General features: G+C 43.4%; 1 protein-coding gene across 1 annotated transcript in view; it reads right to left on the bottom strand.

Moving 5' to 3' along the window:
* The window catches only part of LOC125154049 (ectonucleotide pyrophosphatase/phosphodiesterase family member 7-like), a 30,853-nt gene extending 14,263 nt beyond the window's left edge, over positions 1–16,590 (bottom strand). Inside the window, exon 1 of the mRNA XM_047837714.1 lies at positions 16,341–16,590. Within this exon, the coding sequence (XP_047693670.1) occupies positions 16,341–16,590 (250 nt within the window). The remainder of the gene's footprint in view (positions 1–16,340) is intronic.
* Between the last annotated feature and the right edge of the window lie 4,705 nt (positions 16,591–21,295).

Raw genomic sequence — 21,295 nt, 5'->3', positions numbered from 1 at the left:
CTCTGAGTTAACTTCTGAACCTGTTATGTGAACTTGAACAAGCCCCTAACCTGCCTGGCTTGGTTTGCCTGAATAATAGTGGGTAGGGTTTGTGTGATGAAATCATGGCACATATTTATTGTCCTGCCTTTAGAGATTTTCCCCTTTACAGGAATCAGGCACAGAGTTTGCTCAAGATCATGTAGCAGTACTGGGCTTTGGACCCAGGAGGTTTGGTTACACCCCACTTTTTTTTAATAGGTAAAATTTGCAAAACATAAAAATAACCATTAACAGTTTAAAGTGTACAATTCAGTGGCACTTATTATAGTCACAATGTTGTGCAATAATCACCTCTTTCTAGTCTCAAGGTATTTTCATCACTGCAAAAGGAGACTGTACCCATTAGCAGTCACTCCCCAGTTCTCCATTCCCCTACCTGCTACTGGCCGTTAATCTGCTTTCTGTCTCTATAAATTTAGGTATTCTGGACATTTCATAGAAATGAAATCTCACAATACGTGACTTTTTGTGTCTGGTTTCTTTTACTTAGTCTCATGTTTTCCGGGTTCATCCATGTTGTAGCATATATCTGTACTTCATTCCTTTTAATGGCTGAATAATATTCTGTTGTATGAATAGACCATAATGTGTTTATCCATCTATTAGTTAGTGGACATTTAGGTTGTTTCTAGGTTGTTTGGCTACTGCAAATAATGCTGCTATGAACATTCATGTACAAGTATCTGTTTGAGTCCCTGCTTTCAATTCTTTTGGATATATACTTCAGAGTAGAATTGGTGGGTCATATGGTGACTCTATGTTTAACTTTTTGAGGAATTGCCAAACCATTTTCCATAGTGGCTGTACAATTTTACATTTCCACTAGTGATGTCCAGGAGTTCCGAATTCTCTGCATCCTCACCAATACTTGTTTCTTCCTTTTTTTGATTTTGGTCAACCAAGTGGATGTGCAGGGGTATCTCATTGGGTTTGCTGTGCATTTACTGAATGACTTATGGTGTTGAGCATTACGACCTGGGCTTTTAATCTCTCCATGATACTGTATGTCACGAGGGGGGTTGAATACCACAAGTGAGGGTACTTTGTTATGGGTAGGTGGGGACCAAACGGACAAGAACTTTTCCTTTTTTGAAATCTACAACAAATCCTCTCCTTGTTGTAGTGTCCAAGTTTTCTCATGGCTGAGCCATGTCATATCACAGCAGATGAAATGGAAGCACAGAGATAATTCACCCAGGTAGTAGCTTGCTTTTGTCTTTATCTTTTTTACCTGCAAATCCTAGATTCTGTTCTGTGTGACTCTTCCTGCCCAGTAAAGAGCAAATCACCATGGAATTATAAATGCCTGCCACTTCACCTGTTCTAGTATTTATCCATGGTATCTATACCACCAACATTAGAATCAGTTGAACTACTGTTAAAAAACACAAATTCTCTGTTCTCCAATCTAGCCCTTGCTCAATCCACACATCTAGGGTTGGGTCTGCAAGTTTGCATTTTCATAAGCCAACTGACATGTCAGAGCCACTGGTTCAGGGACTGTTAGTCATTCACACATGTATGTGGATTAGTTCTAGCAGACTACCCATTACTCCAAAATCTGGGTTGATAGCAGCTTCCCTGAGAGACCAAAGGGAAGGCTGGCAGCTCTCAAAACCTGGAGTATTCCAGTATCTGGGGAAGCTTGGGGGCTCAGAGACATTGGGAGGATTTGGAGGAGGGATAGGAGGAAGCAAAGGACACCGTGGACATGGAAACTTACCCTCCCTGGACCTTAATGATTCTGGTTTCCAGGCTCTGGGACCAAGAGATCAATTATAGTATCAGTTAAATAGACTAGCCTGGGAACCCATCATAGAATCCCTTTTCTCCTCAAAGAGATGTTACCCAAGTTTCAAACAACTAATCTAAAATGAGTTCAGGGAGCATGACCCTTCCATTTTGTGGCATGGCTAGTCCCAGTAATTGCAAAAAGGGAACTGTCTTCATGGTGTTTGTGTTATTTCCACCCTGACACTTAAAGGTATGTTCTAAATCCAGCCAGTGGCTGGGAACCACTAATGACCCAGCAGGAATTTCCATTGCCCCTTCGGTTCCTCCTTCCTGCTGCTCAAGCCTTTTATCATGGTTAAGGCCCTGTTCTGGAATGTGGGCAGAACAAGATGGGTAGGTGGGGGGAAAGCTAAGAAATGAACAGCTGTAGGGAGCAGCAATCAGTTTTACTAAAATTGCATTTTGTACTCTGGAGACAATCAGGGACTGGGCTGGGAAAGCTGCGTGAAGGCAACAGTGTTGGCCATGCCTGGAGTTCCAGTAGCTGCAAAGGAACTGGGTTCGCTTGGGTTGGGTGATGCTGCCATCACTGCAGTATGATGCTACAGAAGCAGGGCTGCTTTCAGGAGTGGGACATCTGGGTTTGGTCTTGGCTCTTGAAAGCACTTGTTCTTCCCTTGGGCTTCATTTTCCACCTTCATAAAATGAGAGGATTAATGATTTCCAAGGTCCTCTCTGGCTTTATCCATTCTGAGAGTCTATTATCCATGTCATTTCAGTGTCTGTGATGTGGGTAATTATGCAAGTTAAACAGGAAGTAGGATGAGCTCTCTCAGAGAGCGTGATTCCTGCTGCTTGCTAATTATGCTTTAATCAGGGTACAATGCATACTCCCACACCATACCAGTTATGGCAAGATGCGGGTAAATTCTCCCAGCCGAGCATTTCAGGTGTGGGAATGAACCCAGCTAGATTCGACTCCTTTCTCTTGATTCTCAGAAACTGACATTTATTTATTTCTCAAATACTTGCAAGGTGAATTTAGAGAACCATCAAATCCAGCATTTGATCCAAACCCTCCCCTTCAAACATTGTGACCCAAGTACTATCCTCCATTGTCCCATGGTGTTCATAATCTAGGGACCAGGGGAGAGAGTTAATAAGAGAGCATGTTCTGGGGGTGCCTGCAATGCTCACAGTCACTCACTCTTAGGATTCCCCAACTTACAGGCCCTGCCGAGAGGCAGGTCTGGGTACCATATTTGTACCATGTGATGTCTCCTCCCTACATTCAGTTGGCTGGCGAGAAACCCAATTCTCTCTCAAGACTTAAATGAAGAGATGCAGTAACTAATCAGCTGGTGGTGGGCTCCCAGTAGCCTACCATGATAGGTCATGAGCAAAAAGAGAAAGCTGGTTGTGAGTGAGAGAAGTAGAGATCAGAGAGTTCCTGGGGCTGATTAGAAGGAGCACTGGGTTTCTGGATGTCTTCTTTGGATAAGTGTCTATTCATGTCTTCTGCCCATTTATTTCTTCACTGGGTGATTTGTTTTTCGGGTGTTGAATTTGGTAAGTTCTTAACAGATTTTGGATAGGGTTGATGGGGGGGCAGGGGAGAGGGGTAAATAGGGGATGGGCATTGAGGAGGGCACTTGTTGGGATGAGCACTGGGTGTTGTGTGTAAGTAATGAATCATGAGAATCTATCCCCAAAAACCAAGAGCACACTGTACACACTGTATGTTAGCCAACTTGACAATGAATTATGTTGAAAAAAATAAATAAAAAAAATAGGGACCATTGGGTTTCTGAGAGCCAGAAAAGTGGGATCTGGTTTCTCTAACTCCATTTTCCATTTTTCCTAATTATCCCTCATTTGGTTCCCTTGCCCAAGTTTGCCTGTTAGAGTCTTGTAAGGTGTTCCTTTCCCTTGAGCTAGTGTGAAAGGATTTCTGTATTTTACAGCTGTTGTTCCCTGACATAGCTGGAGATCAGTGCTCCAATAGATGTTGAACAAAGTGCAGTGGGAACACAGAAAAGAGGGTATCAGGGAAGGCTGCACAGAGGAGGTGACACTGGAGCCTGGTGGCAGGTGAGAGTAAATGCAGTCCATCCTTGAGCAACATGGGCTTGCATTGTGCAGGTCCATTTACATGCCAGATTGTTTTTGACAAATACAGTACAGTACTATAAATGTATTTTCTCTTCCTTATGACCTTCTTAAAATTTTTTTTAACGTTTTATTTATTTTTGAGACAGGGAGAGACAGAGCATGAACAGGGGAGGGTCAGAGAGAGGGAGACACAGAATCTGAAACAGGCTCCAGGCTCTGAGCTGTCAGCACAGAGCCCGACACGGGGCTCAAACTCACGGACTGCGAGATCATGACCTGAGCCGAAGTCGGCCACTTAACCGACTGAGCCACCCAGGCGCCCCTCCTTATGACCTTCTTAACAACATTTTCTTTTATTGTGAGAATATAGATTATAATACATATAACATATAAAATATGTGTTAATTTACTAAGTTATCAGTAAGGCTTCTGGTAAATATTAGGTTATTAGTTTTTAAGTTTTTGGGGATTCAAAAGTTCTATGTGGGCTTTTGACTGTGTGTGAGTTCACCACTACTAACCCCCATGTTGTTCAAGTGTCAGCTGTATTTGCCATGATTTTTAACTATTAAAACTAAGCAGTTCACTGCTTGGGCAGAAGTAGATAGTGGTGGTTTTATAATACCCTGCTCGAGTTGTAACCATTGTCAGTTACCTCCCTTCAAGGATTAGGTAGCTCAAGTTTGCCTAGTTCTTATTTGTTAATGACCTAAACTTACATGATATGCCTTGGGAAAGAAGTGAGCACTGTTCTATTCTGTTGTTGTGGACAGATCACTATTTTGGCCATTGTTAGATGGCTTGAGAGTTTAGTTCCATAGTTTGAATTAAGATAGGGTCAGGCGTCTACCTGGTAAGACTGCTGAAAATCTTTCCTTTTTTGATTATAATGACAAAATGGTCGAGATGGTTCACGACAGGCTTATTGTTGTGAACAATAACAAACAACAAAATTGTTGTGACTGACTTATTGTTCTAGAGCAGAAGCCCTGCTCTAGAACCTGCAATTTTTTCAGTTTTTGCCAGTGTTTTAGGCTATTCCTTGGCTTGTGATGGATGAAAACCACTCCTAAGGTTAGGACTCGACCAGACGTAGACTCTAGACCTATATTAGATCTGCCAAGGCTCAAACCTTCATGGGCCTTCAGATCATACAAGAAATGGATATCTGTGCAGTATTGCCATTGGCTGTCAGGGAGTGTCATTGGAACTGGGCACACATGGCATTAATGCCATTCCATCCTGCTTATACTTTGCATTCAGCATCCATCTCATTTCCTCTTGAATTTCAGGTGATTATCTATAAATATGTTTTCTCCATTAGTTTAAAAGCTTCCTAAGAGTAGGGCTGTGCTCATTTATTTTGGTATCAACCTGGCACAAAGCATAGGGCTTTACCCTTAGTAGGCATTCAACAAATGTTTGTTGAGTTTAATTGAAAAAACTCCCTCTTACTTCTGCCCCATTTGCAGATGGCCAGGTATGCTCTGAACAAGTAGGAAGCAGAACCTGATTTAATCCAAAGTCAATTTGGGAAAAAAGATATTTTAGTGGGATTAAAATAAACCATACCATAACTTAATAACTCAATAAGGGCATTCCTCTCCCCCCCCCCCCAAACATTTGCTCTGTTCCTATCTACTAATTTTCAGGTGGAACAGTGTATATTTACAGATAGTCCATCTGGGTGTAGACACACTTTAATGCTGAGAAACTGCTTGTGTTATTCACTAATTCCTTTAAACTAATCTACCATATAAACTATAAGCATATCTTCATTTTCCTCCCGATTTGTGATTCATTAAGTTCACATTCCCAAAACCAAAGAAGAAAATGTCTTGTTAACCAGCTAGTATGAAGTCAGGAAGAATGGTTGCCAAATCAGGTCAACTAACCACCTTAAATCCACCCCACATTCCTTTCTCAAGCTAACAAGCTCATTCAGAACCACAGCCAAGACACTGATGGGAAAGCAGCCTCCACTGATGCTGAAAACCACATTCACCCAAGTTTACACACCCAGGGTACCACCCATTGATAATACACTGGACCCATAACTAAAGTACTTGAAATGAGAACAGGTGAACCAATCAAAATTTAAAACCTTATCAATTCCTGCTATAGAACTGAGGCTTGTCCCCAACACTAGCACTCATGATGGCAGCCCTTGTCTGGACAGAGAATATAAAACCCTAGCATGCCCATTTTACTAAACCACTCTTGCTCATGTGTAAGTGCGAATGAAAAATGCTGATGCTGCTTCTTTTTGACATTGCTTTTTAATTATGGCCATCAATAAATCATTTTATCCTTGAACAAGACTTGAGAATGGCCCTAAGGCAGAGGCACGATTCCTTAGGAACTAGGCCAACAGAGAATGGTCTTTCACACTCTATACCTCTTCCTTTAATCTGCTGTCAAAAGCAGAAATGTTCTCTCTTTGAGTAGCTGGAAGCAGACAGCTTCTTGAGTTCCATCTGGAAACTCTATTAACACACAGTTCTACCCTTGACCTGCCTTACTAGCCACTGTCACGGAAATGGGATCTCTCCGCTGTATTTTTTTTTCTCACTTTATTTTCTCCTCTTACCACTATAGTGGACTGAATGGTGCCCACTGGCACCCCCCGCCCCTCCCCCCATTTATATGTCCATATTCTTATTCTCAGAACCTGTGAATGTTGCCTTATTTGGAAACTAGGTCTTCATAGTTGTAATTAAGGATTTTGACATGAGATGATCCTGGATTATCCATGTTGACTTTAAATCCAAAGACAAATATCCTTACAAGAGGCAGAAGAGGAGAGGACGCAGACGGAAAAGGAGAAAGGAGACAACATGATCATGGAGGCAGATACTGGAATGATGTGGCTACAAATCAAGGAATGCTGGTAGCCACTAGAAGACAAAGTGGGAAGGAAAGATTCTCCCCTTGAACCTCTGGAGGGAGCATGGCCCACTGATACTTTATTTTGGGCTTCTGGTCTCTGGACTTTCAGTTGCTTTAAGCCACCCAGCTTATGGTACTTTGTTACAGCAGCCATAGGAAACTAATACACCTGTGCTGTTACTCTCAAGTGGTTCCAGCTTTTCTCACTCAAGACCTTGGAATCCAGAGCAGTCATGATTTTTTTTCTCAGTTGCTGTGGTGTTTTGGGTGGACACGTTCTCATGTGTAATCCATAGACCTGAAGCATCAGCATTACTTGGGAGCTTCTTGGAATGGCCCCACCTCAGATCCTTTGAACTGGAATCTGCATTTTAACCAGATCCCCTGGTGATTCATATACATATTCAAATTTGAGAAGCACTAATAGGAGAATCTCTAAGGTGGCAATTAGATCTTTTCTCCACCTGGAAGAGTCCTACTTTCTTCATGTTAATTATGGTGTGGAGGTTATATAAAAACAAAACCAAATCAAATTCTTTGGTTAGAAATTTACACTGATGTGTTATAGATGACATGGCATAATGTCTGGAATTTGCTTTACAAGGTTCCAGAAAGGGGACACCTGGGTGGCTCAGTCGGTTAGGTGTCTGACTTCAGCTTGGGTCATGATCTCACATAACCTGCATTGGGCTCTGTGCTGACAGTGCCGAAACTGCTTGGGATTCTCTTCTCTCCCTCCCTCTCTGCCCCCCTCCATCGTTCATGCTCCATCTCAAAATAAATAAATAAACTTAAAAAAAAAAAAGATTCCATGATGTGCCTGGGTGGCTCAGTCACTTGAGCATCGAACTTCAGCTCAGGTCATGATCTCATGGTTTATGAGTTTGAGCCCCACATGGGGCTCACTGCTGTCAGTGCAGAGCCCGCTTCAGATCCTTTGTCCTCCTCTCCCTTTGCCCCTCCCCCACTTGAGCATGCTCTCTCTCTCTCTCTCTCTCTCTCTCTCAAAAAATAAACATTAAAAAAAAAAGTTTCCAGAAAGAAGGGCAGGCAGGCAGAAAAGAAGAAAGAAAAGTCCACTGAGTGGAGACAATGGAACAAGATTGGCAAAATGTGGAAAAATTCTTACAGTTCGGTGATGGGTATAGGGGGTTCCTTGTGCAATTTTCTCTGCTTTTTCTACACTAATTTTAGAAATTAGTGTACTGAAAAGTTAGGGAATACCCTGGTTTTCCAGGCTTCCTTATTTTCAATTATTTTCTTTTCTTATTTATTTTCTTAATAATAAGAAATATTTTCTTATTTCTCCACTTTTCGTTCCTTGTGGAAATGATTAGTGTTGGAAACACGTCTTTTCTGTATCTGTGGTTTTCTTTGCTTTGTTTCATCTGTGTTTTGGGCTTTGTTGACTTCCAGGACTTTTTCAGTGGAGAGTGGTTTCTGGGGGAGAAGGATGGGAGCTGATTAAAAGGTTTACATCTTCTAACTAGGTTTCCAACAACATCTGCTGGGCTTGTACTGTTAACCAGCAGCAGGGATTTAATTTCCTTTTCCTTTCCCTACCTCTCTTACCTCTTTCAGACTCTATTTTTTTTCACTGGATAGAGTGTCACATGGGTGACCTTTGGCCCTCTGATTTATATGTGATTTGTGTATTATACCTCTAGTTCAAGGGTTCTCAAGTAGGGGGTGATTTTGCCCCCCAAGGAACATTTGGCAATGTCTGGAGACATTTTCGGTTGTCACAACTGGGAGAGGGGAGGGATGTTGCTAGCATCTAGTGAGTAGAAGCCAGGGATGCTTCTAAGCATTCTACAACACACAAGACAGCCTCCCCAAAGACAAAGAATGATTTGGCCTAAAATGTCAGTGGTGGGACATTGAGAACCCTGCTCTAGTCTTAAAGATCATCTAAATGCATTTGGCCATGCTTCTTTTGCTCTTGTCTCAGGCAGAAGGAGAGGTGGATTCATGACTGGTTACGACATCTATGAGGACTTTTTACCTCTTATAGGTTGATTTTGGGATAGAATGTAAGTAACTGATCATTTGTGCAAATTGTGCCCTGCCCACCTCCAGGGGGCACCACCCACATAGCATTCATGAAAACAGTTCTTCCCAGAATTGTGCTGTACACCGTCTACATGGTTACAAGTGGTGGTTCTGATTTTGGAGTTGTTCTGGTGGGGTTCTGGAATTGGGAGAAGCTTAATTTCTGACTGGTAGGGACCTTGAGCCTACCATCGAGTGTCCTTCCAAGAAAGGAGGAAATGAAGAGCAGAGAGGACCTCACTGTTATTATCCTCCACCATCATCTCCTTACGAGCATCCCCCTTTCACCTCTGATCCATATCTATTTGACTAGATTTAAAATTGTTAAATTATAATATCACAGCTTACATTTTCTATAGCCTTTGTCTGAAGCATGGTGGTGATAGCTTCTTATTTTCAGTAGGTTCCTTGGGGGAGAAAATATATGCTGCTGCCATAAGACTTCCTATCCACCCACAACTTGCTTGGCGGGATTTCCTTAGTTTCAGCAGCATAACTTATTCTCACTGGTCTTCAATCACTTTGCAATAAAAACTGAGATTGCAGAAATGTTCACTGTCATTACCAGTGATGGAGCAGTAAGTACAGGCTTCTGGAGAGGGAGAAGGAATTGGGTGATTTAAACTAGCAGAATGAGCTTCTAACCCTCAGAGAATGGCTTTTCATTTCAGTGAGATCTGAGGGGAATTGGGACAGTTCAGGGAGACTGGGGGGACCATGCTGGGATGTGGCTGTTTGCAGGTGTGGGTACTGTATCCACAGGGTGCCCCGTAGCTGAGGCTGTGATTTCTTGGGACTGAGTACTGGGCCACTGGACTGTACACCCCCATCCCTACATCGTCAGCCCCAGGCTGGCGTGGTAGACCTCAGCACTTCCTGCCAGTTCTTCCTCTGTTGGTCTTTTCTCTGATAACAGTCCTTGACTTTCCCCTGGGAACCCACCAGCCCCTGACTTGCAGTCCACCTGGTTTGTGTGAGGCTTGCCACCCCCTTAACCCCAAACTGGGGGTGGACACGTAGTCTCAGCTTGGGTGTTCAGCATTGTTCCACTCTCCCCCGGGCCATAGCGATTTGTTCTGAGAAGTAAATTGGTCCATTGAGAGCCAGTCTTGGGAATTTTGTGGTCACTCTTAGAGAGAGACAGAGAGAAAGAGAGGGAGAGGGAAAAGGAGGGAGATAGATCATTGTGATGACACAATATGAGCATCTGGATTACTAATGCCTGTAGTTATCAATTAATTATGTCTTACGGTACTGTTATCGGTTGAACTGTTTCTCAAAAAAGATGTTGAAGTCCTAAGCTTAGATGCTCAGAATGGGACCTTATTTGGAAATAGGTCCACTACAGAGAGGAGGTCATGCTGCAGTGGGGTGGGCCCCTAATCCAAATGACTTGTTCCCTTATAAGAAGATGACTATGTGAAAACAGAGACACAGGGAAAATTCTGTGGATTGGATGCAGGATGGGACTGTGGCATCTACAAGCCAATGAATGCCAGAGATTGCCAACAAACTACAAGAAGTGAGGAAGAGACAGGAAGGATTCCCTGTGGATTTGAGAGGGCATACAGCTCCATTAACACCTTGATTTCCAACTTCTGGACTCCACAAGTGTGAAACAATAAATTTCTGGTTTTTTTTCTAAGATTAAAAAAAATCTTTAAGCAATCTCTACACCCAACATGGGGCTTGAACTCACAGTCCTGAGATGGAGAGTCACATGTTCTACCAACTGAGTCAACCAGGCACTTCATAATTTTCTGTTGCTTTAAACTGCCCAGTACTGTTGAGTAAACTGTGGTACTTTGTTATGGCAGCCCTAGGAAATGACTATAAATACTTTCAATTAATAATTCTCCCCCAACTTCTTCTCCTCCTCCTCTTTGTCCTCCTCCTCCTCATTTTTGCCTAAGCAACAGAAAGTCTAATACTGATGTGGTGACACACTATGATTGGACAGCCCAGCCTCCATGGACATTTATTGCCCCTCTGACATCAACCCTTGGGGTTCAGGGATTAGCCACAATTCTGCGGGCTTTCTGGAGCTTCACTCTGGGGCATGATCCTGTTAACTTTTGCCTTTACACAAAGACTGATGCTCACCTCCTGTTTATCTAAGCCCCATCAGGGACCTGTTTGTGCTAGGCAGAATTCCAAAATGGTTCTCAAGGTTCTTGTCCCCTGATATATATGCCTGGTATAATTCTTTTCCCTTGAACATAGGTAAGACCTGTGGCTTGCTTCTAACCAACAGAACATGGAAAAGTTGAGATTTTGCAGATCCTTTGAATCCTCATCAGTTCATTTTGAGTTAATCAAAAGGGAGATTATCCAGCATGGGTCTGACTTTATTAGGTGAGCTCTTAAAATAGGATCTAGAGCAGAGAGACCCTCTCCTGTGGCCTCAAAGGAGCAAGTTGCCATGAATTCTACAGTTGCAGGGAAATGGATTCTTCTAACAGCCATGAGAGCTTGGGACCCCATCCTAGCTGACACCTTGATTGTGACTTTGTGAGATACTGAGCAGAGGCTCCAGCTCACTGGTGCTGACTCCTTTCCCATGGATACTGAGAGATAATACATGGGTGTTGTTCTAAACTGTTAAGTTTGTGGTAATTTGTTCTGCAGCCACAGAAAAGTAATACATCATTCTATTTTAAGAAACTTCCAGGTCCTGTGGCCAAGGTCCCCTGTGTGTGTGCGTGTGTGTGTGTGTGTGTGTGTGTGTGTGTGTGTGTGGCATGGAGTTTGGGAGTGGGGGTTATGAAGTCAGGTGGGAAGAAGGAAACTATGTTGGAGGAAGTAATGGCCCATTCACTGGGGGAGGGGATGAGCTTGATTAATGTGCAGGCCTACCCAGTGCCCGTCTTTGGGGAGCTGGAGGGAGAATGTTTCCTCCAGAGCCAAGGCTTGCTTTGCACTTGGGAGCTTAAATCCTAGACAGGGGCTCTACTTCCCCGTCTTGTAGGTGGTGCTGGGGGAGCCTGTACTTGGAGGAAAAATTTACATTCTTTGTAAAGATGTAAAGATTTTTTTGAGTGTAGAGGTGATGAAGTAGGATATTTTGAATTAGTAGCCAGTTTTCAAGAAATCTTCTTTCCTTGAGTCTTTTGCTCAGGACTTCTGCCCTTCCCGCTTCAAGGAGAGGATGCTATTGGAGAAAGCATGGAAAGTGGGTATTCCTCTTAAGCTCTGCCCCTTATGGTAGCCATAGAGGAGCTGTGGTGCAGAAAAAGGCTTATGGGGGGGACACAGCCAAGTGAGAACACATCTCTCTGTCTGATTCCCCGAGCTGTCAGTGAAAGGAAACACAGAGGCAGAAGGATCCACAATAAAGGGGCTCTTCATCTTTCTCCCTAGCAGAGCTGCAGAGAAAAGGAAACAACACCTGAATAGATCTGTGGGACCTGGAAACAGAGGCGACATGAGCCTGTGTCTTGGGACAAGTCCTAGGAAGTGGCAAGACCTTGGAATCACTTAAGTGTATAGTTGGCCATTGTTCCTACTGCCAGGCCCAACAGAGATGCTAAAATAATTGTTGAGTGGAAGAATGAATACGTTGGAAGCCCCCTTAAAAACTCTCCAGGAGGACTTTCTTTCCCAGCAGCAGGGAAAACTGATGAAGGTCACGTGACTCTGGTTCTGGGGTGAGGGCTGAGATACCCACACATCTGACAGCCCCCAGGTATGAGGAGGCCCTGCTGCCCATATCTGGTCAGCAGATTCTCTGGGGGGCCCAGGGTTCTGACCTTGGGCAGCTGAGTCAGCTGTCTTAGGGAAGCTTGCTCATGGGTCCTTGTGCCTGGGGCATGGCTTCTCCTGGCCTGGGACCACCTGGCCCCTGCTCCTTGAACTCTGTCTAGGAAGCTCAGGGAGGTGGCCACATGGCTTCTTGGACCTGAGCCTGTGTTGGAACTAGGATGTGAAGCAGTGCAACAGGCTCTTCCTCATCACCTCTCTTCTGTGTTAAATTGCCCAGAGGTGTTCGTAAGAACCCAAGTTAATTAGTCGTTGAGCTAGGAGAGCCCCCTTTATCATAGTTTGTGTCAGGTCTGTACCCTAGAATCTGATGAGGTCTTTGGGTGCTGGCAGCACACATTTTAACCATTAATTTTTCTATTACGGATAATTCTTGCGCACTCTGGAGTCAGACAGAGGTCGGCTTGAGCTCAGCTCATGAAGACAAATGCTGGGGGTTTTGCTGGGTCTGGGGTGGTCTCTGTTTCATTAATACAACATATTCAGGATATATACTCGTTTCCTGGAAGCTCTGGGGATGGACAACATTCAGAGGGGTTTGGAAAGATTACTTAGAATCAAAGACACTGACAGGCTGTAGTCATGCTGGAGGGTAGGGATTGAGGAGCCAGTGTCTGGAACCATCCAGGACTGAGTTTGAATCCTGCCTCTGCCCCAGAAAAGATTTGTACATCTTTGAGCCTTAGATATCTCTGCCCCGTAAAGAGGGTAACTGTCCTGACTTCATATCACCGTCAAAATTATTGAAAGATCTGATGATCATGGTACCTGCTTGGCCTATTCATAAGCAGGTTCAACCATTCAAGGCAGGGGCCAATTTGCTCCCACAGCAGACATTGGGCAATGTCTGGAGACGTTTTAGGTTGTCATATCGGGAGGAGGGGTGCTCCTGGTATCAGGTGGGTGTACAGACCAGGGATGCTGCTCAGCATTCCACAGTGCACCGGATAGCACCCCTCCAACCCCAGCACAGAGAATGATCTAGTCCCAAATGTCAATAGAGCTGATGTTGAAAAACCTGTTTTACAGTTGAAGCAGAGTGAATGTTCACTTGCTCAATAAATGGCAGGTCTAGTTATAAATAAGAGGGTTAAAAGGAACATGTTTTTTCCACAGTGGGTGAATTAAAAAGATTATTTTGTATACAATGCTTTGTTATTTATAGGCAATACATTTCACATGGTCCAAGATCTAAAAATTATACAGGTGGTACAATCCTGTCTCCTACCCTGTGCCCTCCTCGGAGGAACCAGTATCGCCAGTTTCTTGTGCATTTATCCAGATTTCCTCTATGCATCTACAAGTAATTGTATGCATATATATACACATCCATATTATACGAACACATATATTCATGCTACACACATTCTTTGCATCTTGCTTTTGTCACTGAATCCATTTTGGAGATAACTTCCTATCAGGACACAAAGAACTTCCTCATTTTTCTTTTGAAGGTAACAGACTATGCCATTCAATGGGTGTCTGGTATTTTATTTAGCCATTCCCCTCTGGGTGAATAGTTAGGTTGTTTCTGTTTTCTTGTGGTTACAAATGCCAATGCAATGAATAACTTTGCATGTACATCATGCATCATTTTCCACCCAGCAGATATATATCTGTTGGATAAAGTCCTACAAGTGGAATTGCCAAATAAGAAAATTTGTGCAATTCTGATTGTATTGGGTGTTGCCAAATTACCCTCCGTTGAAGCTGTACCCAATTCCATTTCCCACTGGCAATGAATGTAGATGAGGAGGTGCAGTAATTTTATAATTTTTAAAATTTGCTCTCACTGTTTATATCTTCTCATCAAGAATCTTCTGGGAATAAATAAAAGGTGGGCATGCCTTATAATATTTTGTGCCCATCATATTCTCAGTGTTCAGGGACCCAGAATCTGCCCATGGGAGGTCTTTTAAGTGTTACAAAGTTAATGCCACTGGGAAGTAGCATTCTCTTTCTCCAGAAAAGGGCTATTTAGTTCCTGCTTCCTGGCACTAATAGTTCCCAAATGACTTGCCTCTCAAAGAGTTTACATGTAGGAAAATCTCCCTCTGAGTGGTTGTTCAGCTTTATTTTTTAAGTTTCTGATTCAAGGGCCCCTTTGAGAGTCTGATGGAAGCGACAAAACCCTCTCCCCGAAAAAGGTACTAGCAGTTTGTGTATCATTTCAGAGCCTCCCAGAGCTGCCTTGGACCCCAAGGGAGTGGTTTTCTGGATAGGGGTGAGGCTCATACTGCCAGGCACCATTCCATACCCCACAAGAGGGGTCTGTGGATTCCAGGCTCAGAGCTGGGCAGAACCAGTTCCACGTGGCCAGGGACACCCTGGTTCCAGGCCTGGCTTCTTCCTTGCCCATTTCTTGCCCAAGTGACTGATGAGTTATTTGGCCTCTCTGAGCCTTCATTTTCTCATCTGTGGAATGAGGACAACACTTGCTTTGCAGTATTGTTGTATTGGAGACATTGAAGCCTAAGCACCTAGCACATGCCTGGCTTCAGGCCCATGTTGGAGAAAAGGAAGCTGATGTTATTCTTACTATCGTGGAATCCTTTGCATTTTGGTATTTGGGATTATGGAATGACCACATTCCTTCCTATCACAGACACCTGGAACATGCTCTTCCCTATGCCTGAATGCTTTTCCTTCCTCTTGTCTCCTGTACTCTTTCAGTTCTCAGTTCAACTGCTCCATCTCAGAGAGCCTTTTCCTGTTTCCAATTTCAAGTCAATTTGCCCTTGCTCTCTTCTGGAGAAACTCTTCTCTTCCTTCTCAGTGACTTTCCTAGTTGTAATGAGATCTGTTAGTATCTTTTCTTGTCTAATGTTGTGTCCTCCTCTTGAGCTACACGTTCTAGGTAAGCTGGGGAGACTGGCAAGGGCAAAGGTACTAAGACAGGTGGGGACTGGGTGGAGGCACAGGCAGGTGACCTTTGTGATCTGGAAAGAACCGTGTAAGGGAAAGAGAAATAAGAGAAGATAGGAGAGAGTGGATCAGGGGCCAGGTCATGGGGACTTTCTGGGCCACAGAGAGACAAAATTTGAATTCTCTTCAAAGAGTATTGGTGTCCCTCCAACTCTTCAGTAATAAGCCAGGGAATCCTCTAATCTAATTGAGCTATTTAAACTTTAATGTTTTACTGTTTTTATAAAGTTCTTTTAATAATTTATTTTTGTTTTTTTAAATCATTATTTTTTTAAACGTTTTTCGAGAGAGAGAGAGAGAGAGAGAGACGGAGCATGAGTGGGGGAGGGGCACGCACACACACACACACACGCGCGCGCGCACACACACACATGCGCGCACACACACAGGGAATCTGAAGCAGGCTCTAGGCTCTGAGCCATCAGCACAGAGACCCATGTGGGGCTCGAACTCATGAACTGCGAGATCATGACTTGAGCTGAAGTCAGATGCTTGAATGACTGAGTCACCCAGGCGCCCTTAATAATTTACTTTTGGAAAAGATCACCAGCTACTGTGTGTAAGGCAAGGTGCAGGGTGGGTGGGTCTGGGGAACAGGGAGCAGGGGCTAGGGAGGCTGCAGCTGTGTGGTCCTGATTCTGTCTGCAGACTGGGGCTCTATAGCAGTGGGGTTCTAGAAACCAGAATATTCTTAGCTAGTGCTTCTTCCATTTGCATGAACTGCCTCCGTCTCCCAAGAGCTGGTTGAGAATGAGCTGTATCTCAGGGAATGACAGACACTGGGGCTTCCACTAGCATTGGCAAATTGGCTGCAGAGTGGAGCTTACCTGAGATGGTGGTGAAGTGAGACGGGGACGTCATTGTCACGAAGGGTGGTGTGAGGTACTTGGCCTTCACGCCCTCCTGGGCCAGGCGGTCCATGTTGGGGGTGTCCACATCCTGGTCATAGTTCCAACGGAAGCCATCGAAGGAGATCAGCAGCAGCTTGTTGAAGTTCTTCCTTCCAGGGACAGGGTGGCAGCTGGCCCAGCCCAGCAGGACGGGCAGCAGCAGCGTGAGGACCCCAAACCCTGTCATGCTGCGAGCACCAACATCACAGAGTTTGTGGGCCGGCTCCCATTTTCTCCCTTTTTTATCTGCGATTGAACAAAGTCCAAATTGATAATTCTGCCTGAGCTCCGCTGTGGATCAAAACACCTGGAATGTAACAAGATGTCATGTTTTACGTGATGGAAAGTTCTGGAAATGGATGGTGGTGATGGTGGTACAACCTTGTGAATGCATTCAATGCTACTGAACTGTACACTGTAAAATGGTAAAAATGCTAAATTTTATGTCATGCATATGTTACCATGATAAAAATAAGTCAAACCATGTGAAATATTTTGGACTTTTATATCAATTCCGCTACTGTGAAGATTTGGGGAACAAATTAGATTGGTGCTTTCCTTTGCTCAGTATATTCTGTTTTTATAGGGAGAACAAATTATTGTGAATTATGACTACAAACGCAGCCACCATGGATTGAGGGCTTGTGAGGACTAGGAACTGTATATACATTATCTATTCCATTTAACTAAAAAAAATCCTAGGTAGGTTATTAGTTGGAAATGCCCCATAAGAAATAAAAAAAGAATACTGTGGCTAAATACACATAGGATAACACCATTTTAACCATTTGAAAGTGTACAAATTCAGTGACATTTGGTGCATTCACAATGTTGTAAAGCTATTATCTCTATCTAATTACAGAACTTTTTCATCCCATCAAAAGGAAATCCTATACCCATTAGCAGTCACTCCTCATTCTTCCCTTGCTCCGTCTTTGGCAACCACTAATCTGCTCTTTGTCTGAATTTGCCTCGCCTGGACATTTCATACATGGAATCATAAAGTATGTGACCTTTTGTGTTTGACTTCTCTCACTGAGCGTGATGTTTTCAAGTTTCATCCGTGTTGTTATATGCATCAACATTTCATTCTTTTCATGGCTTATTAGTGTTCTACTGTATGGATATGCCACTTTTTAAACATCCACTCACCAGCTGATTGACATTCGGGTTGTTTCCACCTTTTGGCTATTGTGAATAGTGCTACGATGAATATTTGTTTGAATACTCTCTGCTTTCCACTAAATTTTTACAGCATATCTATCAGGTGGTTTTTACTTATTATCTGCTGCATAAATAGTTCAGAGAGACTATGGAACCACTTCAAGGTACTACAGCAGATGTGAGGCTGGAACTTCAGTTTTTATGCTTGGCTACATGTTTGCTGGGCATGGGAGGGGTGTATTAAATTTCCCAAGGGAACAAATTGCTTTGTATACTATTCTTTTTTTTAAAACATACTATTTTTTTAATGTTTATTTTATTTATTTTTGAAGGGTGGGGAGGGGCGAAGAAAGAGACAGAATCAGAAGCAGGGTTCAGGCTTCAAGTTCTGAGCTGTAGTGTAGAGCCTGATGTGGGGCTCAAACTCATGAACCATGAGCTGAAGTCAGCCACTTAACTGACTGAGCCACCCAGGCGCCCCACACCCCACATTTGTTGAGCACATATTCTATCTTAGGGGTAAGAGACATAGAAAAATAGATGCAGAGGTTGCCTGTGGGTGGCTCAGAGTCCAGGGGACAGGCAGACAAGTAAAGTATTACATGCAATGGAAGGGCCCTGCTGGAGGTGTGCATGGGAAGTGATGTGGGAGCAGAGATAGAGGGTCCCAACCTGGAGAAGCTAGGTAGGGGAGGGTTCTTTGGAGGAGGTGGTGCTAGATTTGAGTTTTGCAGGCTGGGTGGAATTAACCTGTTGGAAGAACCATCGCTCAGCCATCCCTCTGGATATGACAACATCTGCTTCTGACCTCTTCCTGTAGGTATATGGATGACATTTACCTTTGCTCTTTTAGAAAGATCTTTGCATTGTGTAAAGATGTCACCAATGGGTTTTTCTGTGACAGGAGTTGAAGGTCTGCTCAGGTATTTAGGGGAAGTTTTTGGAAGATTTTTATCTTGACATGGGGGCCTGAAGGCTGGATATCAGACCCCACATCAATGACTCATTTCCCCCTTGCTGAAATTGCCTGGAATTCTGTTCCAGGTATTTGCTTAGGTTGAATCTTTGGGGTGAAGAGGTGGTGTGTTGGAGGAGCTCCATTGTGTATTTGCATAACTTGGCTTCTCCTATTAATTAGCGTGGTGTTTTGCTATTTGAGGGATTTCCATAGAATTTTGTGATGAGTGTGCAGCATTGTGGTTGAGTGTGTTTTGAAGTTTTCCAGGTTGAGCGTGTTTTGAAGTTTGGGTTCATATCTTGACTCTGCCACTTACTGTTTGTGACACCTTGGCACAAGTCACTTAACTTCCCTATTATTTCTGTTTTCTTCTCTGTAAAAAGGAATAATGATGTATTTTCTAAGTTTATGAGACTTTGATGAGGTACTGTACATTGGTAGGAATGCTTACTACTCATGGGCTCTCCATCTTCTCCCCCTCATTTCCCAGCCCCCTTGGAATTATAACCAATGTACTATGAGTGGAAGCCACATGCATGACTTCCAGCCTGAAGGTATCTAGAGCTGGTGCCTGACCATCCCATTCTCTTATCCCCTGCCACCCCGTTAACTGGAAGTTTTGTGTTGAGGTGTTAGGCTTCCCATAATTCTGGGTCTCTGAGTGACCCTATGGAGCATATTCCCCAGCCAACCTATGGTGCACATGGAGTGTGGGAAGTCAACCTTTGTTGCCAAGCCATTGAGATTTTGGGGGTTAATTTGTTGCTGTGGCATAACCAGTGTATCGTGGCTAATACAGCAGGTAAAGTACTTATGTTGGTCCCTAACAATGTAAGTGCTCAACAGATGTTGGTTACTTGTAGCATGATGATAAATTGCCACTAAAAATTTTGTTATCTGATCTGATGATGCCAATGATGCTATTTTGTGCTTGGACAAACTGGACTTGGCGTTCCTTTCCACATGTGGCAGGGACAGATGATTGAGGGACAGTAAAGCATTATTATCTTTAGTTTGTGTCCCTGGATACCCTTGGTGGCAATGAACAATGTATGCTACTCTGAGAAAGCTGGACCCAGAGGAGAATTGCTGTTGATCCCAGAATTGGGACTATGCAAGGAGAAATTATTGAGTCTTGGTGTGTAGATTCTCCAAGGGAATTAGAATACTTGTAGTAAGTGGTTTGGCCCTTTGAGAATTGTATACAATTGTATAATTGTAATCACTTAGGCCCTTTTTGGGACAATCTGTATGCATCTCTGTATTCTGGAAGCACAGAAAACATAGCTTTCAATAATGCAACAAACAGTCTGCCATGTCCACTGAAACATCCCTGAAGTGCCACATTTGGTGTAATCAGCAGAATTTGGTGGAGGTAGTTGACTAGAGAAAATTCTCATTATGGTCAATATGATGCTTATGGTTATAGAAGTGTCTTGTTTTCTCTTTGGTAAGTTCTGGTTTGAAAGGCATAAATCCATCACTTGTTTATCAAATATTTATTGAGCACTTTGAATGGGGTGGAGGATGAAATATGGAGGAGAGAGTAAATCTCTTCTTGCCAGTATGTTTTCAAGCTTCCTAGTATTCAGCTCTGAGGCATGCAGGCTTGAGGGTCCCACAGTTCCAGAAGCATCTTCCAGCCATGCCCTCTTGATTGTGCCATTCTTCCTTGCAAGTCCAGTAGAGCCATCTCTGGCTCTTACTGTCTTTTGAATTTCATATATCAGTTATGGAAACTTTTATAAAATTTCAGGGTGTTGTGTCAAACCTAAGGATACCATTAAACTTTGTGAAGTTATAAGAATATCATTAAACTTTTTAAAGAAATCTGTATATTTATGACATAGTTAATGGAGTGGAGATGGGGAATTCCAAACACATTTTGGGAATTGTCCCAGAAGGAGGTAATAGATAGAACTCTTGGTTGAAAGTGGCAAAAACCCATATATTATTAGTCTAGGTAAGAAGAGGGACCATGTTTGAGTCTGGTTTCACCCTGGAGCAGACCCTGAAACAAGGATGGGGGTACAAGAGTTTATTTGAGAGATAATCCCAGGAAGCACCACTAGGGGAGTGGGGAAGTGATTCAAGGAAGGGAAGGGGGCCAACATGGGGTGTTTCAGTCTTGGGTACATGCAGTTCTAGAATGATGAGTACGGATATGCTATGGGCATGGCCTCTGCTATGGGTTTTTTAGGGAATGATTTCCCATGTCACTGAAATCATTCTGCAGAAAGGCAGGGATTCAGCTGAGTTTCACAAGCAGGTACTCACATACCACCAGATTTCTCTTTCTATCTCTGTGTCTGCCTTTGCGTATCACCGTAATTTTCTTTCATTCAGGAGTGGTTTTCTCCATAAGGTGAGGAATGTGACCACAAAAGCTCCTGTATTTCCTCATTCCAGAATTCCTGTCATCACAGAAGATGACTATATTCCAGTTCCAGTTAGGAAAAATAATCCAAGGGAAGAACTCTGATCGGCCTACTTGGGTTAGATGCCCATCCCTGTACCAATCAACGGTGACCAGGGGGCAGGGCCATGTAAGCTCATGGCAGCCTTCACTAGAGCCACATGGCTGAAGTAGGAAGAGGTACAAGTCTCAATAGAAGAGAGGAGTGGTAGGATGAAAAAGCTACATGTTTGTGAGGAAAGGAAAGGATTAGGAGATGCATCCTGTTAAACCTAGTAATTATTGGGACTTAAACTTTTTGAATATCAAGTTTCATTGTGGTCCTCTCAGGATGATTCCCTAGAAAGGAAAAAC

Source organism: Prionailurus viverrinus, chromosome E3 (assembly GCF_022837055.1).
Source record: "Prionailurus viverrinus isolate Anna chromosome E3, UM_Priviv_1.0, whole genome shotgun sequence".
Lineage (NCBI taxonomy): Eukaryota > Metazoa > Chordata > Mammalia > Carnivora > Felidae > Prionailurus > Prionailurus viverrinus.
The sequence above is the reverse complement of the archived record's forward strand: the minus strand, read 5'-3'. Positions and strand labels throughout refer to the sequence as shown.